We start from the raw sequence: 24,466 nt of genomic DNA, 5'->3' as shown, positions 1-24,466 counted from the left end.
GTAAGTAGTAAGCTAATCTTCCATTCAAACATAGCCAGATGTAAGTAATGATAATTTGAGGTAGTGTTTGGCAGTATATATAGGATGGCATTTAACTGGCAAATTAGTCTTTAGCACCATGAATTTGTGCATCAATCAATTGTCATTGTAAATTAAATTCAGCATTTTGCTCTATTATACTGTCAGTCAGCGCTGATGTCAGCATTGTTCTCCAGTCCTGCCTGCCAGTTCAGACTTTTATGAGGAGATGTTATCCAGAGTGCAGCACGGGATCAAGTGGTATAATCAAATGAAACAAACTTCACTTTACTGAGACATCAGGAAGTGTCCAAATACTTTTTGTCTCACTTTTCAATTGCCAATTGGTTTGATATTTTGTTATCTATGTCAATGGCATTATGATTGTTTAAGTGTTTATTAAAAGTCCAAATGCTTATGGGGCCACTGTACATAAAGAAAAAATATCCAATAAACGCTTCCTTTAAAAAGTCTTCCACACTACAAAGGGGTTAGCAATACTTTAAACATTCCCTTGAAAAATGACCTGAAATTTCATCATTACTTACAGGTTTAATTCAGGTGAAGCCTCCTATACATCAGTTAAAAATAGGTTTTGAGTGAAAAATACAAGTCAAAAGGAAAAACACAGGAGCAGCGCTAAAATCAAAACTGGGAGCCTGAAGGAACTGTCCTTTAATGAAGGGGAAAATAGGCCATGTTACATGCTTAGAACAGGATTAGATGTGCAGAGAACAAGTGAAGTTGAAGAGAGCAGGTCATGCGGTTAGGAAAGATTCTTCTTCATTTGAAAACCTGCGAAAGTCTGACAAAGCAAAGCATTTCCCGTCAGCGCAGGAAAATCTGCATCTGTGCTGTCAGACCTGTACACTGGATGGGAAGTTCATTTTCAGGGACAGTATACTAACATGGAAGACCGATAATTGGTTGTCGTAGCAGCTAATAAAGACAGGTGTCATTCAGATCAGGTGAAAGTGGTGGGACATTTAAAGAACAATGCGGTTTTAAAGTCTGAGTGATCATGTGCCAGATACCTTTCAAAGGCCTGGCTGGTACCTTGTCTTTTTGTCTTTTCTTTCATTAGAAATGTCTCTGAATTAATTGTGTCCATGGGAGAAGCTATTCAGCTTGCCTTCAGGGGCTCTGGGACAGAAAAAATGAAGCATCTCATCTTGAGTTTTTGAAGCAATATACAGGCAGATCTTTTGGTTTTATCCAAAAATCTTTTACTGTACCGCTGTAATGACGAAATTAATGCTATGCCCGTCAGGTAGATTCTTACATGTGAGCCCGATTAGATTAATTAGACTAATCCTTTATATTCCATCTGGCAAAAATAAGCACAAATTTATTCAGTTTTAAAACTGTTTTAAAGATGTTAAGAATTTATTTTTCTAGTTTTACTAGAAAAATACTGATTAAAGGAATGTTCCGGTTTAAAAAACATTTAAGCTCAATTTACAGAAATTTATGACAGAATTTTATGATGATGTTCATTACCCTATAAAATAATTCTGACTCATCTCTAGTTCATTTTTATTTATTTTTTTATTTTTTACTTTTTTAATAAAAACTCTTGGTTACACTAAGACACTTACAATAAAAGTGAATAGCACAAAAGTGTAGCCTTATAATTAAACATTATACTTGTCAAAATGATCTGCGAAATACAATGAAAATTACAGTTTTTTACCAGATTACAGTGTTTACCAGTGTTATGTCATCATGAAGAATTTGTAATATTGGATATAACTTTACATAGATAAGATTACTGAGCGATTTTATTACACTAAAATCATGTTAACATGTGCAGTGTTTACGTCTTGTGGCTATACTTTTAAACAGTGTGAAATTGCAACATGGTTACACCGGAAGTCGACATGTTGTTTCCAAGAGTTCCGGTTCCCTAGGATCAGATGCATTATGACAACTCGTCATTTCCCATCAGATATTTTTGCATTGATCATGCTCAGTCATGTTCCCTTGTGACGTCAGCAGCATGAGAGACCCAGGTTCGGATCCCGCATTGAAACTAGGAAGTAATCGCGTTTGCATAATCAGTGACGAGCGCAATTTGGAGGTTGATTTTTTTTCCCTCTAATATTACATTTTTCCTCCACTGATGGTTAGGTTTAGGTTTGGGGTCTGGGTTGGGGTGTACAGTTTATAAAATATGCATTCCTCTTCACTCTATTACAGTCTGTACAGCTAAAAACAACTCGCTTTTGGCGCCCCTCTGTGGACATTACACCCGGAAAATAGAGCTTAAATTTGAGCTTAACTTGGAAAAAATGCTTTTTGCAATATCCCCTGTGCTTTCAGGAAGGCCCCTCTCTATTTACTCTCAAACTCTTTAGAGTGTCGATTTTGTAGGCGAAGAACCGCGGACGATAGTTCAGGCAGAGTAATGGACACGAAGAGTGCTGCATGTCAAGGAGAAAGAAAGAGAGCGCTGAGAAAAGATGCTGACATGATTTTCTGTTCTATGTGATTGTCTCATCTTGTAAGTGACATTATGGATTGAATATTGACATGCACTTGAAGCCGCCAGGGCAACAAGAGCACAAGGATGGCAGAATTGGGACAGAATCGCATGTTTGAGTGAATTGTTTTGGAACAAAGCAAACGCAAGGAGAGATGCGCATTAAAGGCAGGTTGTTGCATGTCTGTGAAGGTTTTCGCTGGGGATCAGGAGGTTTTAAATTATGCAGGGACAGCCGAATAGAGTCAGGATGTCACTGTGGCATGTCTGTGTGGGACAGGAAACCCGGAGAGACGGACTGCTCAGAGGGAGAGAAAAAAAAACAGATGGGCCAATTCTATCAGTGGTTTTGACACATTAGTGCCATACACAGTATAAAAGAAGTTAACTCTCAATTCAGACACTGCTGAGGTCAGCGCTCCATCTCAGCTGCCCTGCAGGAACGATTTTGTTAGGTTTCCATTGTTTAATCTCTTTATGGCCTAGACCAAAACAACAGGAGTGTTTAGTGTATACAGAACACATTTAGTGCACTGTTTACTGAAGGTCAATGTGCTTTGGCTTATGGCAGTCATTACAAGAGCCATAAAAATAAGGAGAGTAATTGGATATATCAGAATTCTGTCTGAGGAATTTCTCTGCAGACAGCAACAAATGACAAAGGAGGTTATACGTTTTCAGTCTTGCCACAAGTCGAATGAAAATTTAATATCTAAAAAAAGTAGAATCTCTCTCTTTTTTAAGATGACTCGTATTTGTTTTCAGATATTCCTCTTCATCAAGTGTTGTTCTCTCTCTTGTACACATGGTCCATGTGAATGGTTAAATGGTCAGTATTCTCTCACATCTCAGTACTCACATCTTCTATTATAACCTGCAGTTTTTGGTCTTCATTGATTGCCTGATACTTTCATTTGGTATTTTCATATTAGACAGTGTTCACAGAGTTTAAGACCTGTTTACACAGAACAAAATGGAAAGGTGAAGCAAATCACAGACTAAATAATCCTTTTTGCAGAGTTTTAAAGCATGTTCACACCAAGAACAAAATGGAAAAGTGAAACTAATTACAGACAAAAGATCTATTCACACTATGAGTGAATGAAAATGCTTTCTGGTCATTCTTATGCTTTAATGCAAATAAAAGCTGATAATACAAATTTCACTCACTTTCATGCTGTGCTGGTTGGTATAATGACAAAAACAGAGGTACTCTTACAAATAATAGTATAAAAGTTGTAGTAAAATAATGCTACATATGTATAGTATCAACTTCATTTACAATAATTTCAATTTTGTCAGCAATCTCTTTTGATATTCCTTTTTCGCTTATTTGTCGTCACTATGGCTTTTATATATTTCTCGGAGATGTACAATACCGGGGATACCATTTTCAGACACATGACCCAAAAGCTAATTTCTTATTGGTTGGCAGTGTTGGGGAATAATGGAATACATGTAACAGGAATACGTATTTAAAATACAAAATATAAGTAACTGTATTCCACTACAGTTACATTTTAAATCATTGGTATTTAGAATACAGTTACATTCAAAAAGTATTTTGATTACTTCACATTTTATTGTCATTTTTTTCATTTAATATTTAGTCCTTTCAGATGGAAAACATTTATACATATAAATGATGCGATCCAAAGTGCGTTTGAACAGCGGTGAAACACTTTCTTATGATGTGTTACATTCATACGAGCAGACGTATGAAGAAGTTTGGAGCAGAAGAAATAGAAATAAACCTTGTGTAAATTGTCAGTTTTACGCTAAGCTAAAATGCTATTTCTAGCCATTTTACATGCACGTTACCAGGCACGATCATATTTTTTTATCAAGAAAATTCACATTGGATAATAATTTCTTTTTTTTCTAGTAAGACCTTTGATATTAGGGCAAAAATCATGTTCTTGATAATAATTTTTGTATTGTTTTTCTGTAAAAATATCTAAAAATCAAATCCTTAAAACAAGATCAGTTTGATTTATCTTGTTTTAGAAACAACACTGCATAAGATATTTAAGTTTTTCAGAGAATGTATTTTTAACAAGTGTATTCTGTCTTACTGTACTGGCAGAGTTTTTATAGTCAAAACAAGTGAAAAAATCTACTAGTGCTGAAGAAGTAATCCAAAATATTTAGAATACGTTACTGACCTTGAGTAATCTAACGAAATACGTTACAAATTACATTTTACAGCATGTAATCTGTAATCTGTAGTGGAATACATTTCAAAAGTAACCCTCCCAACCCTGTTGGTTGGTGAGTTTTTTTTTTTTTTTTCAACCTGATCTCAAGACAAGTCTTAATAATTGTACGAGATGGCGAAATAAAAAAAAAACGTACCACTTTTACTCCCATTGAAACAAATAAGCAATCCAACGGACAATGTTATTACAATTTTGTTGTTGTTGTTGAAACCATGAAGTCTAACCCCTTACTCAAACCCTAAACCTAACCTTGATTTTAATTGGAAAATAGCTTTTGTGAACCACAGAAGAAAGAAAAAAAAATTGAAACAAGATGAGGGAAGCGTAATACATGTCATTGACATACATCAGACATTTGTATTGAATAATAATATAATATTTTGGAAATAATAAACATGGAATGTGTAACCAGATGTGTTCACAGACGTTTCCTTTCTTAAAATTCAGTGTTGGACAAGAGGTTAGCTAAAATCTGATGCCTGTATTGTATCAGTTTGAAATTGTGTTTGTTGATTGGTAGGTTTTAAAAGTTGTACATTTTCAAACAATTCAAGTCATATGATATCTTTTGATTTCGCCTATCCCAAAGTTGTTACAAGTTGTCATGAGACTTAGGTCCTATGTTAAAAATGTCTCTCTGAAAATAAAAAAAATAAAAAATGTAACCTTCTGTTACGGGACACATTTTTATGCCCAGTGTAAATAGGTCTGAATACATTGTTTAATTTTCAAAGTTTTGTTCACTGTGAATTTTTTTTATGTTGTTTTGGTGTAAATAGGTCTTTTTGTCACTTTTCATTGACATGATATTGTGTTTAGATGAAGAACTTCCTCTGTAATGATTTGCAGGAGCTTTAGCTTTTTCTCTTAGCGTGATCTCTACACTCTCAGTGTTTCTGTTTTTATGGGACTGTCTGAAATGGCTTTTTGATGGACAGCATCGGTATGCCTTCAGGTCTGCTGAGTTGAATATATCCTTGTGCACTCAGCACTCTGGTGTCTCAATATCACCATGACAACTGCTATTGTCTGCTGTCACTCCTGGTTGCTTTTAACATCTAAAATTTCGGTATTCAATATTTTATCGCCTGTGACCCATTTTAATCTTTGCTTCTATGTATTTTTTATTTTTTTTAATAAGTGATTTCTCTAGGCAACAGAGAGGCAGTATTCTGCAGTCTACACCAGATGAGAACCTCTTAATAGTTAAAGTGTTGGGGTGTGCCCAGCCCATCTGGGTCAATGGCCATCGACTGATCAATAACTGATCCTGTCTCACTGATTCCAGATTGCCTTGCCTAAGCAAAGAGGGCCCTGCAGTCTCACTGTTTTAATTGAGAGTCTGTTTTTTCTTTGAGCCGCGACTTTCTGAGTTGGGGGATTGTTAATTAAAGAATCATTAGATTGTCGTTTGTAACTGTGCATTTTGACTGTACAATTTATTTTCTATGCATTTTGATAAAGCATCAAATACACACATAATGCACACACTTTGCTCTTTATTTTATAAGCTTGATGTCTTTGTCAGGAAGTGACATGAGAGAAAAAATATAAAATTGCCCAACGCGTTAATTTTATTTCATCCAAAATTTCCAACTTGGTTTCCATAGAATCCAGTTACTATACCTCCAATTTGAAAAATAATTTTTACATGGCTTGTTGTGTGTATCGTGGCTGTATACTGGTGAAATGAACACTAGAGGTGCTACAACAACAAATGATCAAATTGTGTGGTGCTCAGCCGATAGACTAGAGCATTGCACTTGTAAAGCACTGTGGTATGAGTCATGAAAAGCATGTAAGTCGACACGTTAGCTGAAAGTGTCATAGAAGCTCTATAAAATGACTGGTGGTTACTTCAGCAATTGCGTTTTACACTATCGATAAGGTTTAAGTTTCAGGTTTAGGGTAGGGAGGTAAGTTTTGTTTATTTAAAACTCAGTAAAGCATTAACCTTATAGGAGTGTTCCGGGTTCAATACAAGTTAAGCTCAATCGACAGCATTTGTGGCATAATGTTGATTACCACAAAAATGAATCTCGTTCCTCCTTTTCTTTAAAAAAAAAAAAAAGCAAAAATCAAGGTCACAGTGAAGCACTTACAATGGAAGTGAATGGGGACAGTATGTTGGAATGTTCAAACAGAAATGTGAAGCTAATAATTTTATAAAAGCACTTACATTATTTTTCTGATAAAACTTGTGTATTATTTGAGCTTTAAGTTGTTTAAATCATAATTTCTACAGTCGTTTTAGGGTTTGTTGACGTTACATAGTCATGGTAACAAAGTTGTAAAACTGGCTATAATTTTAAACAGAAATGTTTTGTAAGTGATTTTATTACACTGAAACCATGTTAACACGCATATTCTTTATGTCTTATGGCTATACCTTTGGAAAAATACGTATTTTAATGTTAAAAATTGGCCCCCATTTACTTCCATTGTAAGTGCCTCACTGTTACCTCGATTTTTGCTTTTTAAAGAAAAAGAGGGACAAGTCTAAATTATTTTTTGTGGTAATCAACATTATTCCACAAATGCTTTCGACTGAGCTTAACTTGTATTGAACCCGGAACATTCCGTCAAAAACCTAATCTGTTTGAGTACATTCAACTCGCTTTTAGTGACGCACACTGGACATTTCACCTCACAACTGCCACAAACCTTGTAATGAACCACATAATATAATTTTTTGCAAAATTGTTGCCACTGTCACATAATTTTCTTGAGATAAAGCTGAAAAGCTATTGAATGCACATCATAATTTTGTAACTACAACTTCTAAACTTGTTAGTAAGAAATTCCCTGCAGGACTTGGGCAGCATTACTCCACCCCTCTCTCTCCATCTTGCTGTGATTGGTCTATGTGCTTGGGAAGGTGTCTTTGAAGGACTGCCTCATAACAGCAATGTGTGTGTGCATCCCACTGAATTTTTGCTGACCATCTGCTTTACAGTGTGTGTCCTTCAGGGAGCGCTCCTCTAAGTCAGAGCCAACACACCAAACACAAGTCAATACCATTTCTTACCAACTCAAAGCACCTACAAGGATCTTTAAAAATGCAGTGCTCTCAGAGGTACCGGAACATCCTGGTCATTAGACAGTACAATTGCATTTATTGATTAGGATTGTAATGCAAAGGATGAATTTTACTGATGCAAACCTGGATACGTTGTCTGGTGTGTGTATTATGGATAATAAGAAGTATCATTGTTCAGTCTTTTGTTCACAGTTCATTCTTCAGCGCAGCTGTGCTGCAAACAGAGCTTGAAGGTGACTTCTGCACCAGTGCTGGAGCCAGACCCTCTTAATTTGTCTAAGACAGATCAGTTACAGAGTGACAAATTCAGCACTCGATCACACTATCTAGTCTGGATCTCTTGCTGTCTTTTTCTCTCTTTCCCAGCAGTTAGAGCACAAAGCATTAATCGTGTCATGATGCTCATGTCAACCTCAAAAATGTGTAATATCATGTATGATGTCACATAACTGATGCATGGAGAATCTGCAGCCATTTTTTTAGACAACATTTGTAGCATAATGTTGATTACCACAGAAAATAATTTTGACTCGTCTTTTGATTATATTTATATTATATTTAAAGAAGCAAAAATTGCACTTACAGTAAACCACTTGCAATGGAAGTGAATGGGGCCAGTTTGTAAAATTAAAAATACACACTGTTTCAAAATTATAGTCACAAGAAGTAAACATTATTCATGTTAACATAACTCTACTTACAGTTAACATACTGGCATTATGGCTTTTAGCAGATTACAGATTACCTGCTTTACGTTGTCATAACATAGAAGTTGTAATATTGGATATAACTTAACAGATAAGAAACTAATTTTATCACACTAAAATCATGTTAACATGTATAATTTTTTACGTCTTGCGGCTATACTTTTGAAACAATGTGTATTTTAATGTTTATGGGCTGGCCCCATTCACATCCATTGTCAGTGCCTCACCGTAACTGTGTTTTTTTTTTTTTTTTAAACTAGGGACGAGTCTATTTTTTTGTGGTAATCAAAAAACAAAGTTAAAAAACTTAACTTTGTTTTTTACTGAACTCGGAATGTGCCTTTAAGACCGTGTACTAACCAGGCGCTTCGGTGAGAAACGAGGAGCAAAAATACATTTAGTTGGTTACTTGGTTTCTTTCTCTATTGGGAAGTGCAATGTCATTGGTACAAACTCCCACTACAAATAGCTGTAGATTAAACATCAAATGTATTCTGATTGGCTGTTATTCTGTTGCAACACACAGAATTTTCACTTTCAGTGTGGACAGACAACACAGTCCGCTAAAATGTTGCGTGACGAGATAAAATGACTAACAAATTAAAATCAAACTGACTGAAGTTGTGTGCTTGTGGTGTAAACAGGAGTGTTACAATTCACTGATTTGTTGCGTTGCTCGATTGCAGTGTGAATGTGGTGTTAGGCAATTCATGGACATTTCTGTATATGACAAATGAATAGGTGAAACATGGGTGACATCAAAAAAATCAATTCTGTCTCAGAGAGGAAGGAGGTAAAATTGAACTCATGTAGCAGCACTTTAGTCTCCCTGTCTGTGTTTAGTGTCAGAATACAGGTGCTGTAGTGCATCCTGGATGGAGCAGCGTTATAATCTGGGATCTCAACTGTGTGAAAGGGCTACAGGTGTCAGTGCAGAGAGTTGAGAGCTGCTATCAGCAACACTGGAGCAAACTAGAACTTTGTTTGAAGTAAATTGTGGTCAGCAACAGCTGAAGGAGCAAAATTCCTTATGGAGAGGGTGAAAAGTTAATACAAAAACAAATTGTGAATTATTTTCTCTGTAATGCTTTTAATAATGAATGAGTCAGGTATAGTTCAGAATGTGTTTGGTTTTGTAATATGTATGCATCACAACAGTTTTTTGTCTTTTATTTTGAAACAGTCTGGCAGATTGTTCTCGTTGCATAATGAAATTAGTGATTGGTGTAATTAGTGGCACTAATACTGTTGCTCACACTTAGGGTAAGGGATTGATTAAAACAATGATTTTTAGTGCATAACTCATTTGTGCTTGTTGAGGAGAGGTATGCTACTAAATGCCAATTAATACTTTTGGAGTTATGATGTTTTGCCTATGATAGCTGATAAAACAGATGAAAAAATTCCATTTAAAAACACTGAAGATCCATATCTCGGGATCAAGCGACTTAGGCTTTTTTTTTCTTTGGACAGTATAGCAACCACCCGGAACACCCTACTGTAGCATCTGCTTGGTAGCATGCTTTGGCTACCCAGGATACCTTAGCAACTGCATAGGAATGCCCTAGCCCTACACAATGGCAAACACCACTAAGATTTTCTTCAGAAATGTATAAATGTAGTGTGTGAAAAAATAGTGCATTGAGAGGTATACTATGCCAGTGGCGGGCCGTACATTTAAAGTCTAGGCCTTCAGTGTGATTCATTCCATTAAGAAAACACAGTTTCACAATGAATAAGACACCCTATGCCTTTGGGCATCATACATTATGTCGCAGCTAACTAATAATACCAATTGACATTTTAAAAACACGTCCATGCACGAAAGCCAGAACTTGAAACGACACTTAATGCTCAAGTAAGCCTAATTTTAACTGCAGCATGACTGTTTTGTCTCCCGAACAGACATTTAAAATGATAATTTTTCATATGACTCTAATGAGGAGTTCTATCATACCTGGAAAAATCTATCTAATAATATTTGCGATTTAAATGTTGCTTGCATTACATTTCGTTTCTTCAGTGTACACGGTTATGCTGCGTTCCATTCAAGTTGGATGTGGGATATTCCTATTTGATATCTCCGACCATAAATGCATTCCATTCCCCGATATTCAGAAGATGACATTTAGGAACAAAACTGCAATGCTCCCGTTAGCTTAGCAGGGATTTGACTCTTATTAGAGATGTCTCCTAGAAACCCAACTGATAAACAATGCTGCAGCGCTAGCATTTGTGCTTCAGGTCTATGGTTATCAAAAGAGATTATAATGTTTTATACACCTGTTTCTGCAGGCATTTGTTAAACAAGCTTCAGTTTCATGTAATGTGGAAACTAACTTATTTATCGATATTACTTAATAAAGTGAATGTTTATCACATACTTTGTATATCTCCCTGAGTGTCGACATGTTTGTGTGACATCATGAACCTGCATCTCGGCGAAATCGGTGTTGAGAATTTCTGCACAAGCCCACAAGTTGTAATTCTGACTTCAAGATGCATTCCATTGCACTTTTCCTAGTAGGAAGTTGTAAAATCCGACTTTCTGAGTTGAATGGAACGCAGCGCTACTTTTCAAAACTTGATCCAACACTGAATGCTCAAGCAGCCTATTTTACACTTAGAAAACTCCTGATGTTGCTATAACAATACAAAAAGCACTTACCAATTTACTTGAAGTGAAAATCAGTCCTCCTTTCCTGTTTAATTAATCAATCACACGTCATGCAGAACATCTCGTGTTTTTAAATCCATAAGGATCTCTTTCTCAACGGCAATAACAGCAGTGATGACAGCGGACCCTCAGCGAGATCTCGCGCTCTTCGCTTTCAAATTACATACATCACTTAAAGCGTGATTGCGTCACTCAAGGCCAGCTAGAAGGCCTCGACTGGGACATATCCTAAAGATCACACCCACTAAGAACAAATAGATCAATCTGATTGGCAGATGAATCTGACTCAAACTCACACACTGCTTCGGGCATGCGATTTGTGAAACAGCTGTCCCGCTTCGCTTGTAAGCATCAAGGAATAAATTCTGACTGTATAAACTTTATCCAGTTTTTCTCTATTTGTTTGTAGATTAATGAAGAGTGGAAAGTGATTAAAAATACACTGGCAAAAAGGTGATTGAGAATGAAAGGATGAAAATTATTTCTTTATTTGGCATGTTAGGCCAGCAGAGAAGGCTTTGCTGGCCCTGAGAATTCACCACTGTACTGTGCAGTATGCAAGCAGTACACTAGAATTACATTTTTAAAAAAGCCTTCTATTGTATTTCAACCAGAATCGTTTTCAGTTCTGCTTTGACTAGAAAGGGCTTACTCTACATTTCTGTTTTCACACAACAATCGTTGTGTGAGACAAATTGTAAAAATTATTAGTTTTTACAATTCCTTTTTCTTCTCTTAAACAGCAGGGTATTGAAAATGAACAGCACGTTTAATTGCAAAGAGCCTGGCAGTATTACTCTCGGTTGTACTGAGTCATTTGATAACTGTAACATGCTTCAAACTCTAAAGCAATCCAGGAGTCCCATGTGTGGCTTCGCAGAGATTCTGAGCTATTTTCGCTGGAAATTTGGGTCAGCGATTTATTGTCCTCTTTAACCAGCGTCTTGCAACCAAGTGAAACGTACAACAGAAGTTCTTGAGACAGCACAAGAGGTCATAAAATAACAGTATTTCTATGTACAGAATCCCAGCTGACTTTTCTCTCATGATGGACTGACATTAACATGTAAAAGAAATACATGCTTATTATTATTTTATCTTTTTTTAGAGTCAAAAATAAACAAGGATTATATAATGTAGAAGTAATTTCATGCTTCTTAAATCCGTGACATTGGCTAATGCAGTTGATTCCCATAGGGGTATGCTTAAACAGATTCGAAATATAAAATTAGCTTTGTTTAACCAATAAATCAGATGCGGAGGCAACTGAGATACATCCTCCGCCACCCGGAATGAGGCGAGTCACTACGCCACCACGAGGACTTAGAGCGCATTGGGAATTGGGCATTCCAAATTGGGGAGAAAAGGGGTGTAAAAAAAAGATTCAAATAACTAATTGTGATTAATTACTAATTGGGAGCCCCCCAGCTCCCCTAAAGGAAAGAAAACCAAATGTGTAATGTGTGCAAGTTTTATAAATGTGAGTGGATGACACTCATTTCAGATTGTATGTGCCACTTTGTGAGCAGTGTTGGGTAGTGATGGACTACATGTAATTCTAGATTACACAATCAGACTAGAAAAATCAATTGCTTGCAATTAGTTTACATTATGTTTTTAAATGTGTAATGAGATTAAAGTTACTTTTCATTGATTACATTATCTATCAGTCTTGACGTTTAAAGAGGCACCCAAAGTTTACTTGTTTTCTATAGGTACACAAAGTTTATTAAAAATGAAATGAAAGGAGTGCAATTAATACACTTAAAAATGGTTTTCATGAAAACACAGCTGCCTCTCATTCATACTAGAATGACGTTTTTCTCTACTGAAAAAGGAGACTTTTGTAAAAGCTCTCTATTACCGCATACTTTTGAAAACTATGACATTAAAACTGAGTTTTCAAATGCAAACTGATTAGTGTGGATGTGGTCTGACTGTGTTATCTCTTTTTTAAAATGTTGTTTTAAAATAATGTTTCATAAATCCCTTTTTCACAACAATCCCATTTTCAGCCTTTGGATAATATGTTCATAACACACTACATAGAAAGTACATTTGAAAACTCACCTCTAGATCACAATTACTGTAGCAAACGGTTTGGTTGGACTTAATTAAGACCCGGTTTGCATGGAAAGACACAACAGCAACCAACCGGCTCACACAAAACAATAATCTCCTTAAATATTATTCTCTAATTTCCTTCTCAACTAACTCATCACTCGATCAGCTAGTGCACACAGAATGTGAGCATAATATTCTCAAACTGCTTCGAGAGATGTGAAATCCATGGCCATTAGAAGCAGACCACTGCAGCAACATCATCTGCAAGTCTAATGATGTTGGCACTGGCAGTTAATGCCGTTAGAGTATTTTATGAATTTAAATAACCCAATTTAAACAATGACATGCGTGCACTGGAAGACTGATGTGCCCATCGGTTATGGCAGGTCTGTCTGATTATGTGGGATCTTACTGTAGTTCCCATACTGTACTGCTGGAGGTGAGTGCACTCATCTGACATAAAAATGTGCCATGCACACCTACTGATGAAGAAAACTGCTAAACAAATCTCTCAAGGTTAAATAGTGCAAAACCTAGTCTGCCATTTGGAAATAATCCTGTCAGACCCCTTGGTTGTTTGGTTTCCAAATTGATCTTTGCTCATTTTATTCATCCTGCAGTCATCCAAGTTCAAGCTGAGAGAAGCAGGTTAATGAAACTTTAGAGAGCACTAAGGAGTGATGAATGTGTGCACATGAAAACTCACAAGATTACACTGTAAAAAATGTAAAAACTTGCAGTTGTTAACTTAAAGAGCCATTTATACCTGATCTTTTAGAAATTACTTTTGTTGGTGTAACCAAATGTAGTCATGTTGATTCAGTCTTATTATGTAACATTTTCACTTTTTGAATAAGGGACAGTAATGAATAAGTAACAAAGATTTTGACGAGTAAGTAAGAGATAATGTACAGTCAGGGGTCTTGTTTAGCCCTATTTATTTTTGCACTAATGTGCAGCTGACTACATTGTCCTGCTAATTAAATGGCTACTTAGCAAGTAAAAAAAAACATGAACATGAAATATTAATTTGAAATTATATGTAGCAAATTGGTTGCCCAGGAAAATGGTCAGTTAAACCATATAGCAGTCATTATTAAAATATCTGACTGCAGAATGCTACAATAGACCAATCAGAATGAAGAATTCAAAAGAGCTGTGTAATAAAACCAGGTAATTTACCGCATGAAGTGTATTTTTAGTGTAGAAATGTATCTAACTTTTAAAAGGGGTTCTGTCTGGTAAAGTATCAGTATTCTATTAGTATTGTAATTTTTAATATTAGTTTTAGTATCAATATGCAATATAATCTCATTTAATTGTATTATATTATTTCCTATCTCTCAAATTCGAAATATTCATGCAATCACATTCTCTAAAATTCAGCGGACCCTGTGTTTCTTGAGACTTTGAGATATCAAAGTGGATTTCAATGCAATATATTTCATATTTTGTTAATATCTTGTGGTGGTCATTTTCTTGTTTGGTTTCCTGTCAGTGTGTTTGTGTGAAAGCTCTCATGGCTCTCTTCTTTCTAAATGAAATGATTGACTTTCTTTATACTCGCTTTTATGTCTGTGTCCACTCAGTTTGATGCACTCATGTTTGCCGCTAACAGTAAATCTGTCTGATTTAATACACGTCAGTTGCAGAAGAAAAACTCCAGATTTCCCTGAAAGCAATCACTTTAATTAAAGCACCAACCACAAGAATGTACTGTATGTGTGCTGACCATATAAACAGACCCATGCAGTAATCCACTGACATGTTTGGAATGGGTTCTCTTCACTCTCAGATAATGTTTCTTATCTGCACTTAAAAGCTGACTGAAATGTATATGTTCCTGAGGAAGAGTTGAACGCTTAGTGGAGGGTGTGTTGGCAGACACATTTGCTCGGTTCCAAAAGTTGACTACGAAGACAGCATTCAAAAGCTCTCTCGACACGAAGGCTGTTCCAAATGGTCTAAGATCATGATTACCATGTAATACCATTTTATGGCCAAATTATAAGGCAACATCACATGTATCCTGCGCAGAGAAGTTAATCTCATTATGTATTGCGACAGTGGGAAACAAATCCATCCAAGATGGCGAACGAAGCAAGTTAAGCAGTGCTTAACTTTGTCCAATAATTAATCATGCAAATTGGCCATAAAGTAGAATCATAAAGCTATACTAAATGTTTTACAACAGATAGAATATAACTGTGTCTGCATGTGATTCTTCGACCCACCGAAGCGCTGAGCTTTTACATTTCAAATGATATGGACATATTCAAGTAGAAAAATATGGATTACACTTGAACAAACAGCACAATTGTGATGTGTGCTATGTTTGCCATTTATTTGCTAAAATATTGAAATAATACAGATAATTGGTACATATTTTGTACATGTCATTGCTACAATTTTTTTTTAAGAGGAAGTTATTTTGTCTTAAAGGGATAGTTCACCAAAAAGTGTAAATTCTCTCATCATTTACTCACCCTAATGCCATCCCAGGTGTGTATGACTTTCTCTCTTGACACATTTGAAGAAAAATAGAAGAATATCTCAGCTCAGTAGGTCCTTAAAATGCAAGTGAATGGTGATTTCAACTTTTGAAGCTCCAAAAAGAACAGGCAGTCAGCATAAACGTCATCCATATGGCTCCAGCTGTGAAATTAATGTCTTATAAAGAGAAACGACCATGCGGTCTCTCATGTGACGAATTCGCATTGGCATATTATGGACGTAATCTCATGTTCTTTTCTCGGTTGAGACATCCAGGATAAGCACACAATGAGCCATTGTAAAAAACATGCAGATACAAATACAATTACAGATCTAAACCAAAACCAACGAAACTTCTGTACAGCATTCCTCCTACTCAGCTGTAAACAATGCTGCTCTTCCGGCTGTTACGCACATGCATCAATTCTCGCGTGAACATGCCAACACAATTATGTCACACGCACATACTACTGCTAATCCGGGAGCAATGCTTTATAGTTAAAAATTACATGAATATTAATTTTTTTCACACCACGAAGCGATCGTTTCTCTTTATGAAACATCAGTTTAACCGCTGGAGTCATTTGGTTGATGTTTATGCTGACTGCCTGTTCTTTTTTGGAGCTTCAAAATCACCATTCACTTGCATTTTAAGGACCTACTGAGCTAAGAAATTTTTCTAATTTTCTTCAAATGTGTTAAGCAGAAGAAAGTCATACACACCTGGGATGGCATGAGGGTGAATGAATTATGAGAGAATTTTAATTTTTGGGTGAAATAACCCTTTAAAGAAGTCACCATTGCCTTTGACATGGGGCGAATATAGGGGGTTGCTCTGGGAGGCTTTGCCCCCCTAAATGATCCCTATGCCCCCTCAAGCGCAAGTGAAGCAAAGGAATGAACCGTAACATCATGATGCTAACCCTAACGAAACGCGTTGGAACGGAAGACACGCACATTTACTGACAATTCATTGATAAATTTCTATCAGCAGTTTGTGCTCACTGGATAAGGATTTAAAAAATATATTTCATAAGCTCGCCCTCACAAAGAGCAAATTCTATTTGATGAAATCTTTTTAGACCTGAACAAAACCAGAACAATTAATATTCGCTATAGAAATTTATTTTCCGTGACTTTTTCAGGCATGGAAATAACAATTTAATGATTCTGTGATGTTTCCAGGTTCCCATGACCAGGAAAATCCTGTTCTGTCACATAGTCAATGGTGGGTGTCCTTTATGTCGCTATAAGCAATGAGGTAAACTCTCATTGAAAATGAATGACTTTTCAGTAGTCAGCAAGGCTGCTCACTAGGCTTTGGAATGCAATCCCCTGGCTTGTTCTCTCTCTCTCTCTCTCTCTCTCTCTCTCTCTCTCTCTCTCTCTCTCTCTCTCTCTCCCTCTCTATCTATCTCTATCTCTATCTCTCTATCTCTATCAGAAGCCTCGCGAATGGCCTTTGAGGAAATGGAGCTCATCTTTGAAGGGAAATGAATCTCAGAGCCTTGGACTTTTTGGCTTTCCTTTCATTTAGGTGGTTTTCGAGAAGATATTATGGTTTCAAGCAGTCTTTTAGGAATCATTCCATTTCAAGAGTGATCCATAAAAGCTTTGATTCCCTCTGATCATCCAGGCAGCCACTTCAATGGTTGGGTCGTGATTGTGCTTTCAGACTGAATCAAGAGAAAATGCAAAGATGGCCTAGTACCATCAGAGCCTCTGAGCCCAAGACTATGGTATAGACTTCCAATTTTTTGTCACTATGGATTCCAGCAAGACCACATGCCAGAATGATTAAGTGCTGCGGAAAATCCACAGAAAAAGAAACATATGTCCTATTTCAAATTGGAATATCTTTGAAACTCCTCCAGTGTCATGCGTGAGAGTGGTGAGATCATTTGGCAGTGAGGGATCTTGATTAATCTCTGCTCTGCTCTCAGCAAAGGTTATTAATTGAACGGCTTGATGATGAACACTTGCTCTGAGTTATGGGTATTTTGCAGCAGTAGAAAGCTTGCAGATTTACAATGTTCTCCCTGGTGACGTGAGGTTTTACTTCTCAGTCTAAAGGCTAAAACCAGAGAAGGTTTGGTAAGAGGCTTGTGGTTTACCCTCCTTTTATTGTGTTATTGTCATAAAAGAAAGCTTATTGCCATCTAAATCTGCAGCTGAACTCACTTTGGCTGTTCATCTCCCTTGCAACACCAGCCCTGACAGTTTTGAGTCTTAGGAAAAAAAAAAAAAGAAAAAAAGAATAGATTAATGGATTGTTTTAAAGTTTCAAGTCTTTTCTGAGTAATTAAAAGACATCTCAGTATGTTCTAAAAAAAGGTTCCTGTTGTTTGGGAACATGTGGACATTTTGTTTTTAGACATTTCCTTCTTGTCTGACCTAAATTTAGTTGCTAAACTTGAGTGCCTTGAAACTGAAGCCATGATGAATTAATCATTGCAAGGAGAACTTCGTCCTGAATCTTCAGAATCTAAAATAGTCAGTCAATTGCAGAGGGAAATATATTGTAGGGGAGACAATATATATAGTATATGTGTAACAGTTCTATTAAAATTTTTACATTTGTTAAAGGGATAGTTCACCCAAAAATGAAAATTCTCTCGTCATTTATTCACCCTCATGCCATCCCAAATGTGTATGACTTTCTTTCTTCAGTAGAACGCAAATTATGATTTTTAGAAGAATATTTAAGCTCTGTAGGTCCATAAAATGCAAGTGAATGGGTGCCAAAATTTTGATGCTCCAAAAACCACATTAAGGCATCTTAAAAGTAATCCATATGACTCCAATGTTTTAATCCATATCTTAGGAAGTGATATGATAGGTGTAGGTGAGAAACAGATCAATATGTAAGTCCTTTTTTGCTAGAAATTATTTTCCCTGCCCAGTAGGGGGGCAATATGCATGAAGAATGTGAATCACCAAAAAAATTATCTTTTGCTGCCACTTGCTGGCTAAAATCTGTAATGTCACAAAAATAAATGTAAAGAGACACATCTAGCTCTTAACATATCTGCACTGCTCTTACACTTTAGTTTAGAACACCACAAACACAAGTGGAGTGATACACACAGTGAAGCGTCAGAGTGCTGATGGTTTGAGACCATCAGTACTCATGGAATGTCTCTCGTCCAATCAGATTCGAGGACCAAAACTAACTGTTGTGTGTGTGTATATATATATATATATATATATATATATATATATATATATATATATATATATATATATATATATATAAACAAGCATTGGAATGTGTAAATCTTAAAAAATTAAATAGAAAAAATAGATTTTTTGAGTGTAGTCTTGTTTTTTGGAGCTTTACAGACATGGCTGTAAATGCAAATTGTTGTATTGTTGTTGAATGCAAAATAGCTGCAGAAGATTGCTCAAAATTTCTCGTTTTGTTCCTAGGAGAAAATAACAACATAAGGGTGAAAAAATAAGGACTGAATTTTCATTTCTGAAAATACTTTTCCTTTAAAAAATTCCTTCTTTATTTGATTAATTGGTAACACTTTATGCTATGACTTAACAGCAACATACTATTATGCTTTATAGACCATATGTTAATGTAATATGCCATTACATTTCAAATGATCTGTCATAGGTAGCCTATTCATTGTTTAATGTGTTTGAACTACTGATCCATAAAACATGTTTATTAATTAATTAATAATATTTATGTTTTTATATTCTATATAATGATATAAATAAATGTTTATGAAGTTTTATTTATATATGTATGTACATTTTTACATATTTGTTTATATTTATTTTAATTACTTAATAATTCAAGTTTGGCTAAAATAAAGTATAGCCCTGAAGTGCATCTCATACAGACATCGAAGAGAGACTCACAGCCAATAATCGTTCACCTGCATGTGTCACATAAGTATTTCCACATAAGAAGTGTTCTCCTTTAACTGCAGAGGTCCCCACATCCCCTCACACACCTTTACCAGCCTGCGGTTCCTTCTCCTCACCATCGATAGAGCGATAGGAGAAGGAGAGGAGGACGGAGATAGCAGACCCGCGTCCTAGTTCAAGTGAAGGAGAACTTCGATTCTCCGGGCATCTCGCGGAGAAAACGGGCGTTTCTGAAAGAGCGCGAGGACGCTTGGACACCTCAGAGATGCTTTTTGTGGTTCCAGCCGGTGATATCGATGCGTTTATGTTGAGAACAAAACTGAGAGATTATTTCAATGACTCAATGTGCTCACTCTGAGGAGCAAAAGAGACGTTTTTGTTGGATTCTCAGTGCTGTCCGGAGACGTGATGACTACCAGCGCTCGCGCCCTGTTCTTGGGTAAGTTTCCTCGTGCTTTTATGAGGAATGTTTCTAGTGTTTATCTCAGGTAAACATGTAGTAGATAGGTTGGCAGACTTTGTAGTAGTTGATGTAGCTGGTCGGTGATATCAGTAGTTTCTTCTAATGACGGTGACGTTACTGTTGATGAAACATTGAATGCGACTTGAACGTATACAATAATATTTTTCAGTGTTTAGAGATATTTTATTCAGCGTTCAGATATATTACGCACTAGTTTATGAATGCACTTATACTCGTAAACTAAGTTATGCATGCAAACGCGTTGTCCACAAGTGGTCTTGGTGTCAGAAGATAGCTTGCATGTTTCTCGGCCCTTTTATACACTATTTATATTGTAAGATTTGAGAATGAATTATGGCATAATGACGTTGTTCATTTGTTTACTTTGAAATGATAAAATAAAGTTTTTTTTTTTTATTTCTCTAAATTTGTTATTGATAAAAAGACACATATTTACCACTATAACATATAAAAGTGTTATAGACAGGTAGCCTATATAAATGTTTTAAAGTTGTATCTTCGGTTTTACGCTTTGTTTCTGTCTAAATGAAATGCCGCATTAGAGCATCCTCAAACTTTGTCGTTGTCATAACAATCATCAGATTGTATGTCCTATGTGAATGAGAGACTAATTCAGTACAGTGCCGTGTTAGAAGTGCAAAACTGGCTATAGAATATTAAAAAAGATACCGGGGGAACTAAACACAATTAATTGTGCAAATATTACTGTGGGGTCACCGCGGTGAGATTTTGAATGGCGAACAGTTCTGTACTTCTGTTATGTGACGCATTTCACATGAAAACAGACTTAGTTTGTAGAAATTGATTGGATAGGGAAAAGTTGTATTTATATAACAGGTAGCTGTAGGGGAAGGGTTGAAAAATAAGAGGGCTTGGTGACGTCATCTGAAAAGGAAAGTCGTTTTTAGAGGTGGAGCAAGTTGTTATATAATGATTTTTTTTTTTTTTTTTGGGAATATTGGCACTGATGGTTCATTTACTAGATCAGGAAAGTGTACTAAGAAACTAAATGGCATAAATGTTGATGTCATGTTGATGTTAATTCTGTAGCACAGTAAAAATACCTGTGTGCTTTCTTTTCCTGCCGTTTACTGAAGTGTTGTGACTAGACAATTAGCGGCACAGAGAGACGAGAGGCACTTTAATCCTCAGACTCATGCACATACAGCAGCAAACGCCACAGCAATTATCATGATGCGTGCTTTCATTAGTTGCATTAAACAACTGTGCCAGACAAGCCGTGCAAACAACACAACATCTCACGGCACCATCATCCACCCTTCGTAGACATGCCAACACAGCACAAGAGGAAGGACACCGTTTATACCTGTATATAAACAGTATCTTTCTGTCTGTCTAGTTGAATTTTTATTAGCTAATTATTTATTTTGGAAATAACTGATCATTTCCTAATGGTAAAGAACATCTTATTTCCTGTAGCGATATTTATGACTCCTGCAGTTACAAAGGAGATGTGTTTTTTTTTTGTTTGTTTGTTTGTTTTTTGAGTAACATATACTGGTTTGTCCTCTCTCAACACTGCTGCTGTAATATTCCCCAAAATCCACCCATGACAGGTCGAAAATGGCATAGTGGTGGCAAACCAAAAAGTGTTACTATACAGCCACTTCCACAGCCTTCCACAGAAGGCTATAATCTGGAAGGGCTGGAAAGATTAGCTTTTAGCTAGTTAGTTATTTCACATAAAATGTTTTAAGACATGCTATTAAGTCAATATACTAGGGAATTCTGCCACAAAGCATTAAAGCTGGGTTGTGCATTTTCTGTGCCACTAGAATTTCTACATATTCAGTAGATGAAAGTATTTGAATGTCGAAAAAAATGCATATATACTGTAAAAACACAAAAACTTTTCACATGTGTTGCACCATACTAACATAAAGAGTGTGTTAGGAAGCAGATCTAAGATAGGAAGCAGATCAATCTATTTTTAGATGCGATCTCCAGGGGCAGCAAAGTATCTGTCAAGTATGAAGATGACATGGGCATCCAGATCCAGAGGTCAGGAAGTGACATCCTGCTGTGTGCTGCTGCTGCTGCTGCTGCTCTCTCTCTCTCTCTTTCTCTCTCTCTCTCTCTATGCCCTGTTAATGTTGCTGTCAAATAGACTTTAATAACAAAAGCTGAATATAGCTTTGGAATAATGGAATATTTCCTTACTTGACTTCAGTGTCTCAAACCCTAACCTTGATGAGGTTACGACCTTTTCAAGCCAACGGCTCATTCACCATAAGTCATAGAAGTGAATCAGCCTTCACATGTAGGAGAAATGCAATGACATAAGGACAAATTATTATCCATAGTAAATTTGATTTGATACCTTCCTCATAGTACAGTTTAATGTAGTGTTTATTTGGTGTCACACAGGGCTCGGCGGTTTTTCCGATTTTTCTGATTAATTTGAATTTGTGTTTTGACACGATTTAAAAAAAAAAAAAATGTATCAAGATTTTGCAAAAAATATTGCAAACGCTATAGTTAGATATGTTGTAAATCCACTAAAGGCTGAGTAAGGAATAGAAAAAGAATTCATAGCACTTGTCTTAATGCCGCTTCTGATCTGATCAGCTGCATGTGATCAGACTGATATAAAAGACAGTGGTAATATTCCCAGTACGATTGTACACAGTGTGATTGTAGCTCAGCTTCATCTATCATGCAGGTATACACCGGCTTAAGACCATAACTGGCCTCGGTGTGCACATGTTAATGAACGGTCTCCTTTTTTTTCTTTTAAAAAAAGTGTTAGTTACGTGACAGTTATGGGCACTTCATTTCAAATCCTGGATAGGCTATATATGGGAGAATCAAACATCCGCTGCTCCATTTGCCATGATGTTTCAGATAGATTGCGAATTATTGCTTTGTTCTGTGACGTGTTTCAAGTATTCTGCATCTATAGTCAACATTTGCCAAGCGGTCATTTTGACAAACTTTGCTAGTTGAATTTTAATGATAAATTATTTCATATTGCTGCGCTGCTCAGCATGAACCGCTAGAGTTCGCATCTCTATCTGCAGGGGTTTATGAATATACACACAAATTGTCTGATATACAATGAGTACTTATTGTATTATTTCTGAACATCTGGGTTTATTAGATTTTAATTTATTTTACATTTACACTCAACTTCCCCCTGTGGTGCATTTGGTGCATTTGTACATTTTTCTTGCACACCTTTGTTTCCTATAATAAAAAGAACTTGGATTTCTCAAACCAGGTTGCCTGGCATTTTTAATAAAGAATAAACAATTTGAATCATGTTGGAGTACATTTAAAAGTTGAAAAAATCGAATCGTGAATCGTCCATATGTTTGATAAAAATCAAGATTTTATTTTTTTTGCCATATCGCCCAGCCCTGGTGTCACAGAATATGCTTAAACAGTTAATGTTTAGGATTGACAACAGTGTTAACAGGTGTGACTCTGGAATTGTCCTGTTCATACAACAGATTAAAGGAGTGATTTGAATACTTCATGACCAAATAACCAAAGTCAATGCCAAAGTATGGGTTTGGGACAATTTGGAGTGAATAAATATTTCAGAATTTTCATTTTTTGGTGAACTATCCCTTTTAGCAAGTCTGATTGTGGAAAACAGTTGTCTATAATAGAACTATGTGTGAAATTATTTAGCACTCTTAATCTGACAACCATATTCTGCTGCTGTGTGAACATGGCCATAGTTATATTGAAATGACATTTTCATGGCAAAATTACATTCAGATTTGATAATTTATGTATTATTTATTCATTTATGCTTACTAAATAGATCTCCATGCATAACTTGCTGAGATATAAATTGGCATTAGTAAACACAAAGAAGGATATACACTTCCCTCGGGATTATGGACCATATTAATGATAGCAAAACAACACAAAGCCAGGAGTAACTAGACTCTGTGTGTGTGTGTGTGTGTGTGTGTGTGTGTGTGTGTGTGTGTGTGTGTGTGTGTGTGTTTACAGAAGGCTGTGGTAATTTAGCAACTTAAATCAAGAACTGTACTGTGTTTTTTTTTTTCAGCACCTAGCTCTAATTTAGTCCTCGATGAGCCCAGCTTCACTTGTACCATGTCAGCTGTGTGTTTGCATGTTTGTGTGTGTGTGTGTGTGTTTATGTCCACAGGGACTCAGCGCTGTCTTTAATTAGTAGAGCACATCACAGCAGGGTCAGCCCTCACTGAGAGACTTGTCATTCCGTTCAGAGAAATCACAGTGACATTCTCCCCACCAGACACACAGCACCAGCCACTTACCTTCTCTGTACACACACACACACACACAATTTAGCACACACAAAACACATATACACATGCATTCATTCACACTGCCCTACATGTGCACAGGGCACTCATAGAACAGTCCGGTGGTGTTGT

The 24,466-nt window shown here is 36.3% G+C and overlaps 1 protein-coding gene across 1 annotated transcript in view; it reads left to right on the top strand.

Annotated features, from left to right (window-relative positions):
• The first annotated feature begins 19,730 nt into the window (after positions 1 to 19,730).
• Positions 19,731 to 24,466, top strand: part of LOC127432226 (CXADR-like membrane protein) — an 81,480-nt gene continuing 76,744 nt past the window's right edge. The window contains exon 1 of the mRNA XM_051683140.1: positions 19,731 to 20,024. Coding sequence (XP_051539100.1) covers positions 19,994 to 20,024 — 31 coding nt within the window. The 5' untranslated portion in view covers positions 19,731 to 19,993. The remainder of the gene's footprint in view (positions 20,025 to 24,466) is intronic.

Source organism: Myxocyprinus asiaticus, chromosome 42 (assembly GCF_019703515.2).
Source record: "Myxocyprinus asiaticus isolate MX2 ecotype Aquarium Trade chromosome 42, UBuf_Myxa_2, whole genome shotgun sequence".
NCBI lineage: Eukaryota > Metazoa > Chordata > Actinopteri > Cypriniformes > Catostomidae > Myxocyprinus > Myxocyprinus asiaticus.
Note: the sequence above shows the minus strand (reverse complement) of the source record. Positions and strands in the feature narration are given on the sequence as shown.